This window comes from Lactuca virosa, chromosome 7 (genome assembly GCF_052849685.1).
Source record: "Lactuca virosa cultivar CGN04683 chromosome 7, Lactuca_virosa_CGN04683_v6, whole genome shotgun sequence".
Classification (NCBI taxonomy): Eukaryota; Viridiplantae; Streptophyta; class Magnoliopsida; order Asterales; family Asteraceae; genus Lactuca; species Lactuca virosa.
In genome coordinates this window covers 204,769,828-204,789,841 of record NC_136432.1, presented here as the reverse complement: position 1 = coordinate 204,789,841, position 20,014 = coordinate 204,769,828, and the positions used below count along the sequence as shown (strand labels likewise).

The window sequence follows — 20,014 nt, the reverse complement described above, 5'->3', positions numbered from 1 at the left end:
TTTTTATGGCATTATCCGAAAAATATAAGATAGGATCATGATTTTGACAACCTTGAATGAATATGGTATGACTCTTTATGATTTGTGGTAGTTGTTGATTTGGGTTTTTTTCAAAATTTCAAAAGCTTTTTTATCCTCATTTATTTTCCTTTGCAATTTTATGTTTGTAGTTTTAGATTTCTTTTTTCTTTGTATTTGTGTTTGTATATTTAAGTTTATAAAATTTGAACAAAAAATACAAAAAGAATTTTTTTAACCATTTAAGTTGCAGTTGTCCGAGGTTGAAAATCAGGAAATCAATCGACCAAAATTTATTGTGCAGTACACATGATAGGAGATTAAGAGTTACCCAACAATTCACACTTATTATTAAATTCATGATCAAAAGGATATAAAGTTAACTTTTCATCCGAAAAAATACGAACACATGAAAGTTTTGGACTACACATGTACACTACCAATAGCTACGTTATAAAATCTATAGTTTCCTGTTTTTGTTATTAGTTCATTTAAAACTTGGAAACAAGTTATCAAAGTTTAAAGATCAATGGCAGTTTCTACTCAACAAATTGCAACAAGCGTGTCTGAACCATGGCTAGACCTTAGAGGCAAGATTGTGATGGTTACGGGTGCATCCTCAGGTATTGGCCGGGAGTTGTGTATCGACTTAGCCAAAGCTGGTTGCAAGATCATTGCTGCTGCACGTCGAACCAACAAACTCAAGGCTCTATGCCATGAAATTAACAACATGGAAATCTCTAATGTTCATGCAAACGAAGGTGAAGCAATTACACATGATGTCTTGGCGGTGGCACTTGAGCTTGATATCAGTGCCAAAGGTCCTATCATCGAAGCCGTTGTGCAAAAGGCTTGGGCGGCTTTTGGCTGCATCCATACTTTGATCAACAACGCCGGTTTTAGAGGTAACTTCAAATTCTTTTTAGTCTTTTCTCTCGAGTTAAGTTTTTATATATCTCGTCGTAATTTATGTTTAAGCAAGACTAATTATTAATCCCAAGGGCAATCATAGTCGTCCTTTTATCAAATATCAATGGTGATTATTGAAGAGTTTAGATACAAAAGTTTTTTTATTTGAAACGGGGTTTGAATACAAAATTTAGTTTGAAATATTAAGTTATAAAGAAAGTGTGAGTTTTCGTTTGCAATTTATATGGAGTTTTAAATTCTTTATATAAACGTATCTATTATTGAATAGCTAAATATGTGGTAAAATTTGGCATTATCCTTGATGAATTTGAAAACTTTGAATCTAATCTGAATATATAAAATTATTTATAAGTCGATCATCCCTATATATCATCTATTAATAATAAAGTTTCCATCACAAGTTCGATCAAAATAACAAAATTATATTTTTAAAGTTAACTTTATTAAAATACTAATAATAAACCCATAAAAAACTTGTATGTTCTTTTGATTTTTTTGACGAAATTATGTTTCACATACTAAATACAATTGGCAAATACATAGTCTTGTGTTACCAATGTGTGGCCTATATTTGTCATAAAAATAATGATTTGGTTAATTCGATACATTAATCTAATCGTGTAACAGTGATGACAAACTTATATTGTTTAATGGATATATACACAAAACTCTATTTAAGATAAATTTATCATTGTAATGAATATTACAGAAGATAAGCTTTTTTTTACAACGACATACATATATACCCACTAAAGTCTCAAATTCACCTTACTAAAATACTATCAAATGTATATTTACGTCAGATTTTTGTAAATAAAGTTAAGAAAAAAATTAATTTGAAGGATACAAAACATCTATGTATTATGCATAGAGTACATCAATACATCATTTGTCCTATAAATATCATATATTAATAATAAATTTTACATCGAACAAAATAACAAAATTATCTCATGGAAGTCAGTTAGATCAACAAACTAATAATAAATCCACAAAAAACTTTTTTCGTTCTTTTGATTCTTTCGACGACATATATATACCATATACAATTGGAAAATACATGTCCTTGTGTTAATCAATGTTTGGCATATATTTATCATAAAATAATGATTTGGTTCATTTTATTTAATCTAATCTTATAACAACTAAGGACAAACTTAAATTGTTTGATAAATATATATATACAAAAACTTACAATAACTTTAAAAGTAAACGTATCACCATAATAAATATATAGGAAGATGTTAAATCACTTAAAAGTTAAAAGTCTCAAATTCATCTAAGTAAAATACTATCAGATATTTATTTATATTAGAATATTGTAAACGAAGTATAAAAATAATAATTTGAAAGATATTAAATATCTATGTATTTATGCATATAATAAAACATTTGTACTACAGATATTACTAGTAATTGAGTCTGCGTTTTATCATGGATTTTTACGTGTTTTTGTTGCGAATTTGGAAAGTAGATGAGCGAATATACTCATTTCGTCCCAAATTAATTATCCACTTTTGATTTTTGAAGTTTTTTTTCTTCAACTTTGACTTTAAATATTATTACTTGTGTTATATATTACTTGATAAAACTTATAACAATGAAAATAAATTTAAAATACAACCATTCATATATTTTGCATCAATTATTATCTATCGAAAACAAAAATATTTAAGATCAAAGTTAAAGAATAAAGATTTCAAAAATCAAATGTGGACAATTAATTTGGGACGGAGGTAGTATCATTTTATAAAATAGAGGGGCTGCAAGTCACGGATTATACAAAGTTGAAGAAGAAATATGAATAGGTGAAAGTGACATTTTACAAAGTTGACAGTGGAGGGGGTGAAAATGATATTTTAAAAAGTAAAGGAATAGAAAATATTCTTTTAACAAAAAGAATGGTTGTAAGTAACAGATTATACAAAGTTGAGGGATTGAAGTTGCACTTTATGAATTGACATACTTGTACATTGTACAATAACAATTGTAGTGTTAGCTATAGTGATTTTCATGTTGAGATGGTGAAAGTAACATTCTAAAAAAGAGAGGGGTGAAAAATGCATTTTACAAAGTAAAGGGGGGAATCGTATTTATATATACTACGGGATAAGAAGGTTCAGAAAACGAATGGGTGAAAGTGATATTTTATAAAGTTGAAGGTGGAAGGGTGAAAGTGATATTTTAAAAAGTAAATGGATGAAAAATATCAATTTAAAAAATAGAGGGGTTTAAAGTGATAGATTATACAAAGTTGAAGTGCACTTTAAGCATTGATATGATTGTATATTGTGCATTACCACTTGTACTATTAGCTATAATAAATTTTATGAGCACCAAGATAAACATAAAAGTTTAGAAAATGAAATGGTGAAAATGACATTTTACAAAGTTGAAGATAAATGAGTGAAAGTGATATTTTAAAAAGGTAAAATTATGGAAAATATCATTTTACCTAACTAACATGGTGTTAGATATTTATTTACATTATAATTTTATAGATAAAGTTTAAGAAAAAAAAAGCAATTTAGAAGATATAAAATATATATGCATTTATTCGTATAATAAAGCATTGTACAATCACATATAGTTTTTAATAATATGACAATGATTATATATATATATATATATATATATATATATATATATATATATATATATATATATATATATATATATAGTCGCTCCAGTGATTCGACGTTGTAAAAGACATGTTATATTCATCTATAGATAAGAAGCGTCACCACCTCCTTTTTCCTCCGCCACCACATCCAACACATCTGTCACAGCCATCTTTGTCATCAATCAACATAATCATATATGAATCATCACTTGAATATACATATAAGAATATACCAAGTAATATGCATATATAAATATACTTAATTTTATATTCACATATGATTATTACATCCCTCATCGTGTCTATTGTCATAGCCCCATACTTCTGAAGGTGTTCCGAGTAGCGTTGCTACTTCGCAACAAGAAGGAGAAGGGGGGGTCTAACATTAACATTGTTAATCCTTATGAAGTCCCTGAAATGCAGAAAAAGCCCAAGCTCGTAAGAATGATGGTTATCGGTGAACAATCTTTGAAAGAAAATTTGAAAAGTATAACTAAAGTAATTCCAAATATTTGATGCAAAGTTCTATATGGATAATGACAAGGGTCCTCTTTATGACTTATGTGTGTTATTTACCTTGACTTGTGTATTTGCCTATAAATAGACATATTGTACTCCCTGTGTGTGGCAAGATATAGTCCTTATGTGAGTTGATATGCTTTAGCCTAGAGTAGATAAATTGCAATTTCCTTTTATTTTTTAATTTCCTCTCAATAGTTGATTACAATATCTTGTTCACCAAATCATATCATTCGGATTGTGTTCTTATAATTTCCGCATGTCAAATCCGAGTTTAATGTCATAACAATTGGTATCAGAGTGGTGCTTGAAGATCTGGGTGATCATTTCGAGTATCGATTCATGATTTGACAAATTCTTCACAATTCAAAAGATGTTGATATGTTTCTTGATTTTTTGAATCATATTCTTATTTTCATGATACTCTTCATCATTCATATCTAATTGGATTTATTTTAATTCAAAGCCCGATCCAATTTTCTGATCTATTCTTTTCATTTGATCTATTTTGTGTCCAAATCAATTAAATCTTTTTATTGTTCATTGAATCCAATTCTAGGCCCAAAATCAAATAAATTTTGCTATCTACTTGACTACTTCTTCCTGTTGTTCCGTCAAAAGTGATTCACGACTTCATGTGGTTTAAGATCAAAATTGTCTACCGATTCAATTCAAAGCTTGATTTTCTCTAAAATTATCTCATTCATATCTCTCATCTGATCGTGATTCAGTTTTATATATTTGAACTGTTCGTCGGATTGCGATTCATCAATTGAATGTTAAAATTCATCATTCTTTTGCTCAATTGTTTACATTAATATTCTTGTGATCGATCTGATTTTGTCGATCTCATGAGCTCATTGATTTGTTATGAAATTTAATTGTGGAAATTGATTTGAAGATTCAGTTGTGATCCTGTGTCAATCTATAATTGATTCGATTTCAAGCCAGTTCTTTGATATGATAAAGATATATGTATCTCAAATCACCCACTCAATCAGACCCACTCAATCAAATCAGGTCAACTCAACTCGTATTAGAATTTTAAGTCAGGGAATATCACTTTTCTTTCTTCGATGGTCAAAGAAAGAAAAGTCAAAATCAGATTAAATAAACGAAGGCAGTTGTTGCGATGGACTGGCAATTTTGTTTGTTGGTCTCGCATTTGGAATAAGCCTTCACAGTTAATAAAGTTCTCACAATCAGTATCTTAATTTCGTATCTGATGCATAACAATTTAAATCAATTGTCCCTCAATCGGAATTGCGAAGGCAGTTGGTGCGAAGCTATGAAGACAGTCGGAAGTCGGAACATAGTCTATTGGAGCGCAGGTCTCTTAATTGAAATCAATTGTCTTGCAGATTTGAATAATACCTTCGCAGTGATGATGGTCTTGTAATTGGAATGAATGCTTCACAATTTCTATGTCTCGCAGTTGATTCAGTCTCGCATTTGGTGCTTCGTATGTGTTCAGACTCGTAATCAGATGCTTTGTAGTTGCTGGATCCCGCAATTTGATAGATGTGTTTCGCAATTGAAATGTTTCTGGTGCTTCGTAGTTACAATGTCTCACATCAGATTGTATCTTCTGGGTTTCGCAGTTGCTGCTCGCATAAATCGATCAATTGGGGAAGAAGATTACTATTTTTCACTTTTGGTCGTCATAGTTTTGATCCAAATTCAGAAATATCTACAAACTAGGTGTGAGACATGTATTACACGAGTTTATTTAAAAAAAATTAAATATGAAATTTTTACAATTTGAGAAGTTTGAATTTATAATAAAAATAAAAAAAAATTAAACTATTAAAATTAATGAGGTTTTAATACATTGAATAAATTACATATATAAACCCTTTCTAATAAATACCTTACATATATATTACCTTACATTTAAATGTAGAATTTTAATTTAATAAAATGAAAAATACAATAAAATGACAAGTGGAAAATAGAAAATTCAAAAATTCTAGAAAATGTCATGTGTCCAAATGAATAAAAAGATGACATGTGGCAAAAGGGTTAATGTCATAAAAACCCTTACGTTTTTAAGTTTTTTTCGGTTTTGCCCAAAGTTGAAATTTATGTTCGTTTATGCCTCAAATACCGGATAAAATGTTCACTTTTGCCCCTTTACCTTCTATTGCCGGTCAATCCTCAACTGATTGGAGGGAAGATGCTGAATAGGAGCTGACGTGGCTGGCCACGTCAGCGTTGCTGCCTTTAAATGAAAAACGCATATTTTGAACAAAATTGAGGGCATGAAGTTTCGAACCCGGGCCTTCGACTCATCCGGCACAGACTTCAACCATCGAGCTAGAAGGATTCTTACATTTTATTTACAAACTTAATATACATATTTTCTACCACTGGAACAAATTATTATTATTATTATTATTGTTTTGTTATTATTATTATTATTGTTTTTGTTATTATTATTATTATTATTATTATTATTATTATTATTATTATTATTGTTTTTGTTATTATTATTAATATTATTACATTTTTTCGAGCGTTTTATATATTGAAAACCGTATTATTATTAAAAAAACATATAAATCGCATAAAAATGTATTTTAACATATATATTAGGTATATATGTATTTATTTTTTATAAAAACATATCGATGCAGTTTATCTGTATGAGAAACTTTTTTATACATCTAAATATGTATAACATCGTTATTTAGATGTAAAAAATGTTATTTATATGTATAAAAACATTTTTATACATATATAAACATATAGAGATATTTTTGAATGTATTTATACGTATAAAAATATTTTTTTATACATATAAAATGTATAGACATTTTTAAACATATTTTATATGGTATTTTTATATTTTATACATATAAATACCTATATATAGGTATTTATATTTAAAAAAGTAATTATACATTCTAATATAGATATTTATATTGAAAATAATAAATGCATGTATTTAACTACCTATGATACAAAAAAATATATGAATTTATATTGAAAATACGAAAAAAAAATTTATAGTGATAATTTTAAAAAATACCTATTTATTTTGAAAATACGAAAAAAAAATATTTATAGTGTAAATTCAAAAAAATACCTATTTATATTGAAAATAATAAATAAATAATAATAATCTAAATGAAAAGCAATTTAACTTGTTTCCGTGATATACATTATATTTATATCTTCAGGTAATAAGTCACGAAGACCAATGTAGCTCAGTGGTAAACCTTTGCATTTGTGAGTTTGAAGTGGCAGGTTCGAACCCTGCTCACCTCATTTCCTTTTTTTAAAGAATTTTTGTGAAGCCTTTTATATAAAAACAAATGTGTGGCTGACACGTCAGCAAAAGTATCCCAATCAGCGCATACGTGGCTGCCACATTTACAAATAACCGGTTTAATATGTTAAAGGGGCAAAACTGAAAAAAAAAATTGGAAGTTTGCGGCAAAAACGAACATAAATTTCAACTTTGGGCAAAACCGAAAAAAACTTGAAAACTTAAGGGTTTTTATGACATTAACCCGTGGCAAAAAGATTTTGATTTATTATAGAGGATTTCAAGGGCTGATGTTCGGGTTGATTAAATCTGATTTTTTCGCAAACCTATTTTACGTGAACAGTACATATTGGATTTTGTTTCAAGTCAAGGCTGTTTTGAAAGTCAAACTTTTGAAAGGTGTCATATTTTTTTGACTTTTTCGGATTTGAAGCTTCACATTTATTCCATTTGTCGAAGTGGAGTATACCATTGATATATCTGATTCGAGCATATTCTCATGCTCACTTGAAGGTTTTATAATCATATTTTGATTATAAAAAAGAGGAAAATTTGATATCGTTATTTGAAAGTTGATTGTGATTTATCGGAATGGTGATTTTTGATGAAGCTTGTAAAAGAAATTTGAAAGTGAGATATATCATTTTCGACATTTGTAACGACCCGAAAATCACGACATAAATTTTTTTGTTTTTAAATTAATAAATCGTTAATACAAAGTGTTTCTATAAAACCAGAGTAACTAATATTTAGCAAAACATCTTTTAACCAGAGTAATTCATAGAATGTGGAACCATGTGGTGTGTGCTCTGCAATCTTCCCGAGCTCTTCCATTTGAAAACCGGAGTACCTGAAACATAAATTGAAAACTGTATGCTCAAAGCTTAGTGAGTTCCCCAAAATACCATACCACATACAACCACAAATTATCATGCACATACATATAGTTGCCATGGGCTTCCCCATGGTCTTTATCTATTATGCCATGGGCTCCCCCCATGGTCTTTACCTGGAATGCCATTACCTTTCCCCCTATGGTCTGACATCCAATTGCCACGAGCTCCTCCCAGGGTCTTCCATACAAGTATCACAGAGACAACTAGCATACCACATAACACGTAATGGGCCGGCATTGGTGCTTCGACCCATGGATATAGTGAGAAGACACACCTCGCACTGCTGAATCTCACAGAAAACCCTTGGTTGTTGGCTGACAGATCCTCAACTACCAATAACAAAACAATACCCAATTAACAATTGACCCAATTAAAAATCCATAATCATAACTTCAAACCTTGGGGTAAAACGACCATTTTACCCTTAACCTAGCCTTGTCCAAAACTATAGCCCAAACTGTAATCTGAAAGGCCCAAAGGCCAATTAATCAATCAATGGCCCAATTTTCCAAATTGGGCCCACGCCTCTATATGGGCCTTACCTTAAGGCCCAACCATCTTTCTAGTCCAAAAAACTTGGCATTCTGATAGCCCATTAGCCCATAATCATCCAAGGCCCAATTATGCCCCACTTATGGCCCAATTTTCCAAATTAGGCCCAAACCTCTCCAATGAGCCTTATCCTAAAGCCCAATAATTTCCTTGGTCCAAAAACCTGTTTTCCAGATGGTCCATAAAGGCCCACAGCAACTAAGTCCAAGAAATAGCCAAACCCGAGGCCCACAAATGTGAAGTCCATTTTGACCGAGTACGTGTACTCAACTGTACGCTGCACGTACTTGCTTGTACGCCCAGCATACTCCTCTATTAAGCCCACTTTTTCCATTAATCACTTAATGCCTAGCCCAAAGGTTCAAACCACAAATCTGAGTCCTACACAATGTCTAGACCCATAAAATCACTGACTTGGTGACTTTGCATGCCCAAATGAACCCAAACTCAGAATATAACATTCTACTATCATGAAAATGGCCCCAACTCATGCATTGATGGATTTAAACTTTAAAGGTGCCAACTTTATGGACCTTGAACCTCAGAAACACTAAGTGGGGCAACTCAAAGCTCCTGGAATGGAATCAAGACCACTAGATCTCATTCTTGGGACCAAAATGAACCAAAACTCATAAATGATACATCTAAGACATCAATGATCAAGTTCAAAGCTTTATACCTCCAACAAATTGGAAATGAGACACATAAGCAAGATCCATAAGCTCTTCCTTGATTCCCATCCTTGCACTAAGCTCCATCTTCATGGAAATGGACCCAACACGCCCACAAATGGACTCGACAAGCTCAAAATGTCACCATGAAGGCTCAAGGACGATTTTTAGGGTTTTAAAGGGTAGAGGATGACTTAGAAATGAATAAGGAGGCTAATCATTAAGCTTATATAGGGTACAACCCTGACATTAGGGTTTTCCACCTGACCCACGTACGACGAATGTACCTCCTCGCACGCCCCGCGTACAGGGTCTCGCACCCCGACCCAAATCTCGCACCTACGATGCGCGTACTCTACACTACGCCTTGCGTAACCGGCTTCGCATTAGTACGCCCTGTGTACCTCCCTGGTACGCCCCGCGTACTAAGGTTCTTCCCAAACCCTAATTCTTCTGAAGGCCATATCTTTCTTAATACCATTCCGCATCCGACCATCCTTGTACCCACAAAAAGGTACCGAGACACTCAACACTAATATCAATTCATACTCACCATAAGATATCCCGAACGAACATCCACTTTCCATAAAACCCGAGTTGACAAATTACCAAAATGCCCCTTTGATTCCAAAACACAAACCGAATACCCGAACCATCCAAAGGCAACCAAAACCAACCCTAGCAGAGCTTACCAAACCTGAAAAGGAACGAACCTTAAACCCCTTGCAAAAAACCACCTCTATCTTTCCCGAAACTCGAAACCTCAAATCGATCTGCCTTCCTGACAAACCGCCCATGCTGAAACACTATCATACCATTTCCTCATGATTATCATACTAACACAATACTTCTAACCCTGATTATCTTGATGCTTCCAATGGAACAAAACCACTGATCGTAAACAACTGCAAAATAATTGCACTTGCCAGAAGGTTCAGATAATCCTTCGAGTAGAAAATTCCTCCCTGCAACAGTTAGACTCATACGAGAGCTGTGCAACAGGGTCTAATCAACGACTCTGATATTATTTAATCCAACTGCGAGCGACTTAACATATACCCCGAGATACAAGCGACTCCTCATTTGAAGCCCAAATCACTGAGACCACTCTGACTCGCCTTGCTGCCACCTATCTGCTTTCCAAAGGCAGTCGGGACCTCCCTGGTCCCAACTTGTCTGCCAACTATTAGAAACATCAGACTCCTACCAGGTTGCTGAGCTAAAAGACACTCAAACACACAGTATCCCCACACGACTTCCGAGAGCAACCTTATCTGGCGATAATACCCAAAACCACATTGACACCAAACCTACTGCTAAAAGAATGCCACAAGACCAACTACAGTCTCATAACATACCCGGTCTCCAATGCCCTACCTTCTCCTGATTCCAAACACACTGAGGCCCTATCGCAGACAGAACCAACTAAAGATACAACACAACGGCTCAATTGCTATCAAAACTAAACTCATTCATTACCCTTGAACCCTGCGAGCGATGCCTTAGGCATATAGATACCCCCAATTCTTATTCCACTGAAACGAAAATCATGCGCGATACCCGACATCAAGTTCTTACCCAAAACTAATTTAACACTCCAATCATAACCCGAGATTCACGAATTTACACTTGCATTTCACACCACACCCTTCTGATTCTCGATGAACCCTCACCTGACCGATAAATAATTACCCCCAAACCACATTTGAGACTACCAGTTTTGCACCTAGTCCAACCATCAGGTTCCTAAGAGTCCAAACAGCATGGCTACCCAGCCTAAAACCCCTCTGCATCACACACTGATCCCCCACATGATCCTGCAACTCAAGATCTGATACCTTGACCCAACGGTATCTACCAGGACCGCCTGATCTATCATAATCACACGGGCCTCGCTCATGGGTCCTACTCATCTAAAGCTATACAGGCCCGACTCTGACCCGGACACCAACGGTCCTCAACCCAAAACAGAGAATACTCCTCGACAATCCTGACCGACGTGCCCAAGGCACGAACTGATTCCCCATCACACTCGACCGACTCTAATAATAGTTTCCCTCGAACTGGTGATTGCTACGATCCCATCGCAGTCTTACAACACCTTCTACCAACCATGGTTACCACTCATCGTATTACCATACTCAAACCAACACAACCTCAATCTAAACAGCCACTTAACTCTCCCTTACTTGGTCTCAACGAAGGTCTGCCACCTTTTAATCCCTATGGATTTTCGACCCATCTTTCTCAAATTGTGTGAACCGTCCATACCCTGCGCTAAATAATACTAGCGTTCCATTGCTATCCAAATTCATTGATCACCCGATTCCTGAAACCCTGACGGATACCCTTGAAATCTCAACCTACCTGATAATCCAGATCACCTCCCACGATACTATACCAATTCCTGATCTCTTACGGTGGTGACTAAAACTATAACCCTTGCCTTGAACCGACAGATCTTATCCCACTTCTAATACCAAAGAATTATTGGATTCTAATTGACTGTAACCCAGGCGAATATAAAGCTCGTCTGACACTTCCGATGACCAAACAACCCATACATATGACACTACCATCTTCTTGCCACCGCTCCCCTCCTAGCAACAAAAATTCTTGAACCCAAAAGTTCTTCCATAAGCAAATCCGCTCCTACCGAAACAAATACTAGAACCACCGAACCTTGACGATTACTAGAGAACTAACTCGCTGAATCCTGACCATATACCTTCCACATAATTCCCCTGAACTGATCTCGATCAAACCCAAAATATCAACCGAACACATTGGAACCCGCTACACAAGATACAACCCCCTCGATAGCCCACTAATGTTTCGTGGCATGCAAAAGATATAAATAAATTCTCGAAAATATACCCCAACGATAACAGAGAAATAAACCGAAGATAACGCTTACCCAAATCAATATCAAATCCCAAGCAACATGAAAACTGATAATAACCGAAAAGAACGCAAATGATAACATGCCTGCAAAATCACCTGACGAAGCATGGACCTCCCCTGTCTGACATTGCAATGACTGACTCTTCTCTGCTGGGGCTCCTTCCCTATCTTCACGACTATCAGAAATCCGCAAAATAGTCGGAGCAGGCGCACTCACTGCTCCTCCCCTTCTCCTCAAACAGACGACCCTCTTGTGGCCCACTTAGTCACAGAGAAAACATAACGGGCTTGCCCCTGAGGACAATCCCTGCTGACATGATCCATCCTGCTACACTTATAGCAACTTATACCCGTGGAACGACAACTCCATCGTGTCGTTTCCTGCACGTGCTGCACTGATCCCAGCCATGCTGGCCTCTCAAACCCTAATCAGAAGTCTTGGATCTCTTCCTGAGACCCTCCAGTATACACATCTGACCTGATCGGGAAATCATCCCCTGACATAGTATCACATCATCATCACCCACTTCATGACCAATCTCTCTCCAACAATCTCACGCTCTGACCTCCAATAGGCAGGAAGCATATTTGACCTTCGCCTCCTTGAGCAGACACTCGTCCCGAACGCGTTAACCATGCCCACTAACCACCTCCTACTGGAAATGGGGTCCCTCTCCCCATAGAATGCAGGAGCTCCACAAGCACGAAACTCACTAAAAGAAAAAGTGCGAGCTCCAATGATAACCATAACCTCAACACGGAACACTCCCAAATGCTCATCCACGATCTCCAAAGCCCCTCTTTGACCGAACCAAAGATCACAGGAGTCTGCTCCAAAACACCGCAGATAGATTTCAACGAGATGAATTCCCGCATCTACACACTAATCGGCCAATACCCTTACATGGGCCGGAACCAGAACCTAAACCTCCTTCCTAGAAACTCATCAACAATCTGAAATACGATCATGCAGAAGTTCAAAACATACTCAAGAATCCTCTTCCCCAACTTCTTAGATTCTCCAAGACTCTCCCTGATTCGAGTATGGATCCTTTGCTTTCAGTAGTATGGGCCAATACTACCTTCCACACCTATCCATACTTTCCTTAAGAATCATCCTAAATCCTCTAAGTCACCCACTCCACTAATACACCAGAGCTCACTAAACAATGCAACAAAACCTACTGAAGAAATCCCTAGGCTCTCCTAGTCTCTCGACCTCACCCTGCCATCAGCTGCTGAGGAACTCCCATAATGTCATTCATCCACCTCATGAATACCATCATATTTACTTAGTAGTTGACTCCCATAATCTAAGAGTTCCACAAAGCACAAAGCAAGCAACATTCATGCAGTAACGCTCCAATCCATAGAATTATCATACAACGATCAACCCACTTACCACCACTTATGCTAGAAATTCCACCCTTACTACCGGTTGCCTTATGCATGCAAATTATAAACATAACATGATCAAATAGACTGTCGAAGAACAGGCTCTACCCTAGATCCACAACCAGACAAGGAACAAGAAATAGGGCCAAATCAATTATTCTAGGGAAATAAGATCCTAACCGTGTACAATTTTTAAAGCATACACTTAACAATTACTGATTCTCGTAGATATTCCTATCCTAACATAGCATCCAGTACATCCAAAGCAACAAGGTATCACATATCATATAAGACTACTACTAACTAATCAACACGAGCATGCAAGTCTACCAGCTCATACGATATAAATACAAAGGCATATGTCCTAGCATTCTATCGTGCAAGAACTGAGCAGATCCTTAGTCCTAACTAGCATGCAATTCACAGATGCATAAATCAAATCATATCAAATAACACGTATGGGTATTTTGGGAAAACTTACTTGAGCCCTGCTGATTGCATCCACAACACCCTTTCTTATCTTAGAAAACTCTTTTCTTAAAATACTTTTCTTTTGAAAACTTTAACAAGCCCTCAGTTTGAGTTCAGACACACCCGAGATTACGTCTGAATCCCTCAAACCAAGGCTCTAATACCAACTTGTAACGACCCGAAAATCACGACATAAATTTTTTTAAAAAAATTAATAAATCGTTAATACAGAGTGTTTCTATAAAACCAGAGTAACCAATATTTAGCAAAACATATTTTGACCAGAGTAATTCACAAAATGCGGAACCATGTGGTGTGTGCTCTGCAATCTTCCCGAGCTCTTCCATTTGAAAACCGGAGTACCTGAAACAAAAACTAGAAACCTTAAGCTCAAATCTTAATGAGTTCCCCAAAATACCATACCACAAATTATCATGCACATACATATAGTTGCCATGGGCTCCCCCCATGGTCTTTATCTATTATGACATGGGCTCCCCCCATGGTCTTTACCTGGAATGCCATGGGCTTTCCCCCTATGGTCTGACATCCAATTGTCACGGGCTCCCCCCGGGGTCTTCCATGCAAGTATCACAGAGACAACTAGCATACCACATAACACATAATGGGCCGGCATTGGTGCCTTCGACCCATGGATATAGTGAGAAGACTCACATCGCACTGCTGAATCACACATAAAACCCTTGGTTGTTGGCCGACAGCTCGTCAACTACCAATAACAAAACAATACCCAATTAACAATTGGATTCTAATCCATAATCATAACTTCAAACTTTGGGGTAAAAAGACCATTTTACCCCTAACCTGGCCTTGTCCAAAACTATAGCCCAAACTATAATCTGAAAGGCCCAAAGGCCAATTAATCAATCAATGGCCCAATTTTCCAAATTGGGCCCAAGCCTCTATATGGGCCTTACCTTAATGCCCAACCATCTTTCTAGTCCAAAAAACTTGGCATTCCGATGGCCCATTAGCCCATAATCAACCAAGGCCCAATTATGGCCCACTTATGGCCTAATTTTCCAAATTGGGCCCAAACCTCTCCAATGTGCCTTATCCTAAAGCCCAATAATTTCCTTGGTCCAAAAACCTGTTTTCCAGATGGTCCACGAAGGCCCACAACAACTAAGTCCAATAAATGGCCCAGCCCGAGGCCCACAAATGTGAAGTCCATTCCGACTGAGTATGCAGGACATACCCAGCTGTACGATGCGCGTACTTGCTTCTACGCTCAACGTACTCCTCTTTTAAGCCCACTTTTTCCATTAAGCACTTAATGCCTAGACCAAAGGTTCAAACCACATATCTGAGTCCTAAACAATGTCTAGACCCATAAAGCCACTTACTTGGTGACTTTGCATGCCCCAAATGAACCCAAACTCAAAATATAAGATTCTACTGTCATGAAAATGGCCCCAACTCATGCATGGATGGATTTAAACTCTAAAGGTGCCAACTTTATGGACCTTGAACCTCAGAAACACTAAGAGGGGCAACTCAAAGCTCCTGGAATGGAATCAAAACCACTAGATCTCATTCTTGGGACCAAAATGAACCAAAACTCATAAATGATAGATCTAAGACATCAATGATCAAGTTCAAAGCTTTATACCTCCAACAAACTGGAAATGAGACACACAAGCAAGATCCATAAGCTCTTCCTTGATTCCTATCCTTGCACCATGCTCCATCTTCATGGAAATGGACCCAACACGCCCACAAATGGACTCCACTAGCTCAAAATGTCACCATGAAGGCTCAAGGACGATTTTTAGGGTTTTAGAGGGAAGAGGATGACTTAGAAATGAAGAAGGAGGCTAATCATTAAGCTTATATAGGGTACAACCCTAACATTAGGGTTTTATACCTGACACATTACTATATATATATATATATATATATATATATATATATATATATATATATATATTCTTCATTGTTTGTGTGAGACCAAAGTTTCAATAAAAATATTGACTATATATATATATATATATATATATATATATATATATATATATTAAAGGGTAAGAAAGTGCACAATTTGCATGTTTTTTGGTCAATCAACGAAATGAATCATTAAATGATACAAAATAACATGATTCATAAAACAATCTCGAAAAAAAACATTGATGATTCTTTTTTTTTTTACTAAATCAAGTTTTAATTCACTTTTCAGACAACTTTAGTGACTTATCTAAAAAATGAAGCATTGATGTGTTTTTTGGGAATTGTTTTTGCAAATCAGAATGTTTTTGTATTATCTAAAGATTCATTTTGTTGATTCGCCAAAATTCATACAAATGATGCACTTCTTATATTTTCTACCAAATATTTCGTTCTTACTGGATATATATATATATATATATATATATATATATATATATATATATATATATATATATATATATATATATATATAAGTAGGAGGTGAACATATATTGCAACTATATTCAAATTACATTGGCTTGTTGATGTTGAAATTTGAGCTTGAAAGTGGCTCTTGTGTTGTCTTAATCTTGAAAAGAATATGTAATCATTGGATTGTAGAAAATGGATCTAAAAAACATAATAGCTTGCTCTTTAACGATAGTATTTGTAATGTTTAGGATGTAGTGACCTAATCCTTGAAGGTTGTAATGAACTTTTTGGTTCTTGAGTTGTGATTTATCCTTAAAGAAAGAGAAGATAAGGTTAGAGAGTGAAAGGCAGAGATATACACCATAAATGTCATATGGAGGCTTATTTATCACCAATGCAAGATATTATATTAGAGATTTTGTTGAATTCATGAATGATTTATATATATATATATATATATATATATATATATATATATATATATATAATGCATGTATATGAATGGCTTGTTCTGTGGGTTTATATGGACCGAGGGATAAAAAGGGTAGAAAGAATTAAAAAAAAACTTATTTTTCGTTTAGAAACCACATACTAAGAAGCGTGATTTGAGAACATAAAAAGATGAAGAACCAAATCAGTGTTGACCTTAGGAACAAGAAAGGAAGATGGAGGCTTTGGAGTAGTCATGATGTTAATAAAAGAAACTAATAAAAGAAGTTTAACTGATAGAAGTAGGAGATGGATTAAGGAACAAAAGGTTAGGACTTTATTAATTTTGTATAAGAGGGTTGGGTGTGGTATTATTAAAAGGAAAATAACACCACAAAAAGATAAGGATATGGTGTGGTGTATGGTTGATGGCTTGGTTTAGAGAAAGATAGATACAATAAGTAGAGAGAGGTATATAAATTATATATCACTGTAGAGAAAAGTAATTTTCGACAAGGTTTTTAAGAGACAAAATGATAGGAGGTGAATAGGGAAGGAACCTTTGGCGATGGCTAAATAATGTCGCCGGACGTGGTGGTCGATGACACATGGTTTAATGTAATGCTTTGATACGATGATAACATATAATATGTTCAAAATACTTTTTTATGATTTTCATTGACCTCAAATGTATTTATAAAATACAATACTTAAATATGGAAACTATACTAAACTAAACCTAAATATGGAAAGTATATTCAAAATATTATTTTATATTTGTCATTGATCTCAAAGGTATTTATAGAGTACAATACTTAAATATGGAAACTATACTAAATGTAAGTATGTAAAGTATGATAATCTCTATTAATGTCTAATACTATCTAATATGATTATTATATAGCGGTGATATATTTATATCCATTTTTGTTTTAAGTTTAGATTTGTTATATATGTCAATTAAGAACATTATATGGGGTTGAGATTTAGATCACTTTCTTATTGGAATTGTCTCGATCTATTAGATGTTTCAGTTCCCTATAAAGTAGTTATAAATTTATGTTTAATGTAACATAAGTAAAATTCTAGGATCTTTATCTCAATCTTCACTTACTTTTTATTTTATGTTGCATCATGTGTTTAGGCCCGGTAGATAGCGCAATGGATTTATCAGAAGAAGATTGGGAAAAAACCTTTAGAACAAATCTTAAAGGATCATGGTTGGTGTCGAAGTATGTTTCTCGTCAGATGCTTGCTTTCAATCAAGGAGCATCCATAATCAACATGTCTTCTATTTCGGGTCTTAATCGTGTTCAGTTTCCTGGAAGTATCGCATATTCTTGTTCAAAATCAGCCTTGAATACCATGACACAATTGATGTCCATGGAACTTGGGAACCACAAAATAAGGGTAAACTCAATATGTCCTGGCCTTTTTAAATCCGAGATTACAAATGTGCTCTTTCAACATAAAAAGCTTAAGAACGTGGCCTCAACAATCATACCATTGAGAGAATTTGGCACTATCGACCCTGCTTTGACCTCGTTGGTTAGATACCTAATCCATGACTCATCGAACTACATCACTGGTAACATATTTATTGTAGATGTAGGAACCACTTTACCAGGTGTACCGATTTATTCGTCACTTTGAACACACTCATGTTCTGTAACGATATTCCAAAAAACATTTTTATAAGCTTGTTAATATGTCTAATCACAAATAAAGATGACAATATATATTCTACTTATTATATGGACAATATATATGCTACTTATTATCTGGAAATATGTTTCGAAGTTATATATATATATATATATATATATATATATATATATATATATATATATATATATATATATATTTGAACGGTTGATTAGTGGTTAGAAGTTAATATCATTAAGTTAGTAAAATTCGTCAATGCTCGAAATAGAATCCAAGACCTCCGATCTAAAATGGAAAGTTTCTACCAAGCAGGTTAGTCTCATATGGTTTCTTATTTTTTTATTGCAATAAAGTGAAACTAATTTATACTAGTAATGTATTATGACTTAATTGAATTTTAGGATTTGATGCTATTATCATCTATTGAAAGTTTATTCACATTTGATCAAAATTTGAATATAACAAATTTAAAGCACAAATATTTATCAATGGTTTGCGTTTTACAATATCAAGTTTAGTCTTTAATTTTTTTTGGTCTTATGGAAGGTCCATGTGGTTTCAATTTCTTACATGATTGGTCCATCGCCTATATAAAAAGACTTTTATACCCTTTTTTTCTTTAATAAAAATTATTTAAAAATAAATAAAATAAATACCCTAAGTAAAACATTTATGTATTCCCCCTCACTCCACACCATGTATGTCTTTCTTCCTCATATATCTCCATCTACGACGTGACCAGTGCTCTCCCTCCTCTTCTTGTTTCTCTCTCTGGTGAGATCAACAACCTCCACTCACCTGTTTTATGAACAATGATGAAACTAACAACTACCTCCTTTTTCCTTGATGTCGTCAAACAAACACCATCCTCTTCCTGATGATCCTCGTCGGTATCCCCTTAAATCTTAGGTCGTCAGCATTCTGTCACCATCCATGTTGCTTTCGATTTTTCTCTCACCTCTCTACTCTCTCTGTTTATCTCTGTCTCTCTCTCCCTCTCCCGTATTCTCCTACTGTAAACCACCATCACATACCCACTATTATTCATATTTCTTCTTCCCACAACCACCAACTAAAACCCTAGAAAACCACCATCATTTCCTGCTTTCTTGATATCGACTTAATTTTTGGATTCTAGTTCATTCCCTTTAAATTTCATCATGTTTAGATTTGGTTTAGAATGGTTTGATTTCGATTTTATCCATGATTTTCTAGGGTTTGATTTCATCTATGCTTTCTGTTTAAACACCTATTCATCTATAGTTTTTGGGTTTAAGTCATGGTTTTGAGA

General features: G+C 34.6%; 1 protein-coding gene across 1 annotated transcript; it reads left to right on the top strand.

Moving 5' to 3' along the window:
* The first annotated feature begins 435 nt into the window (after positions 1–435).
* LOC145126029 (uncharacterized) lies at positions 436–18,813 on the top strand. Its single transcript, XM_079061433.1, has 2 exons — positions 436–923; positions 18,203–18,813. Exons 1-2 carry the CDS (start codon positions 548–550, stop codon positions 18,709–18,711), a joined length of 885 nt encoding a protein of 294 aa, XP_078917559.1. The 5' UTR covers positions 436–547; the 3' UTR covers positions 18,712–18,813.
* The last annotated feature ends 1,201 nt before the right edge of the window (positions 18,814–20,014 follow it).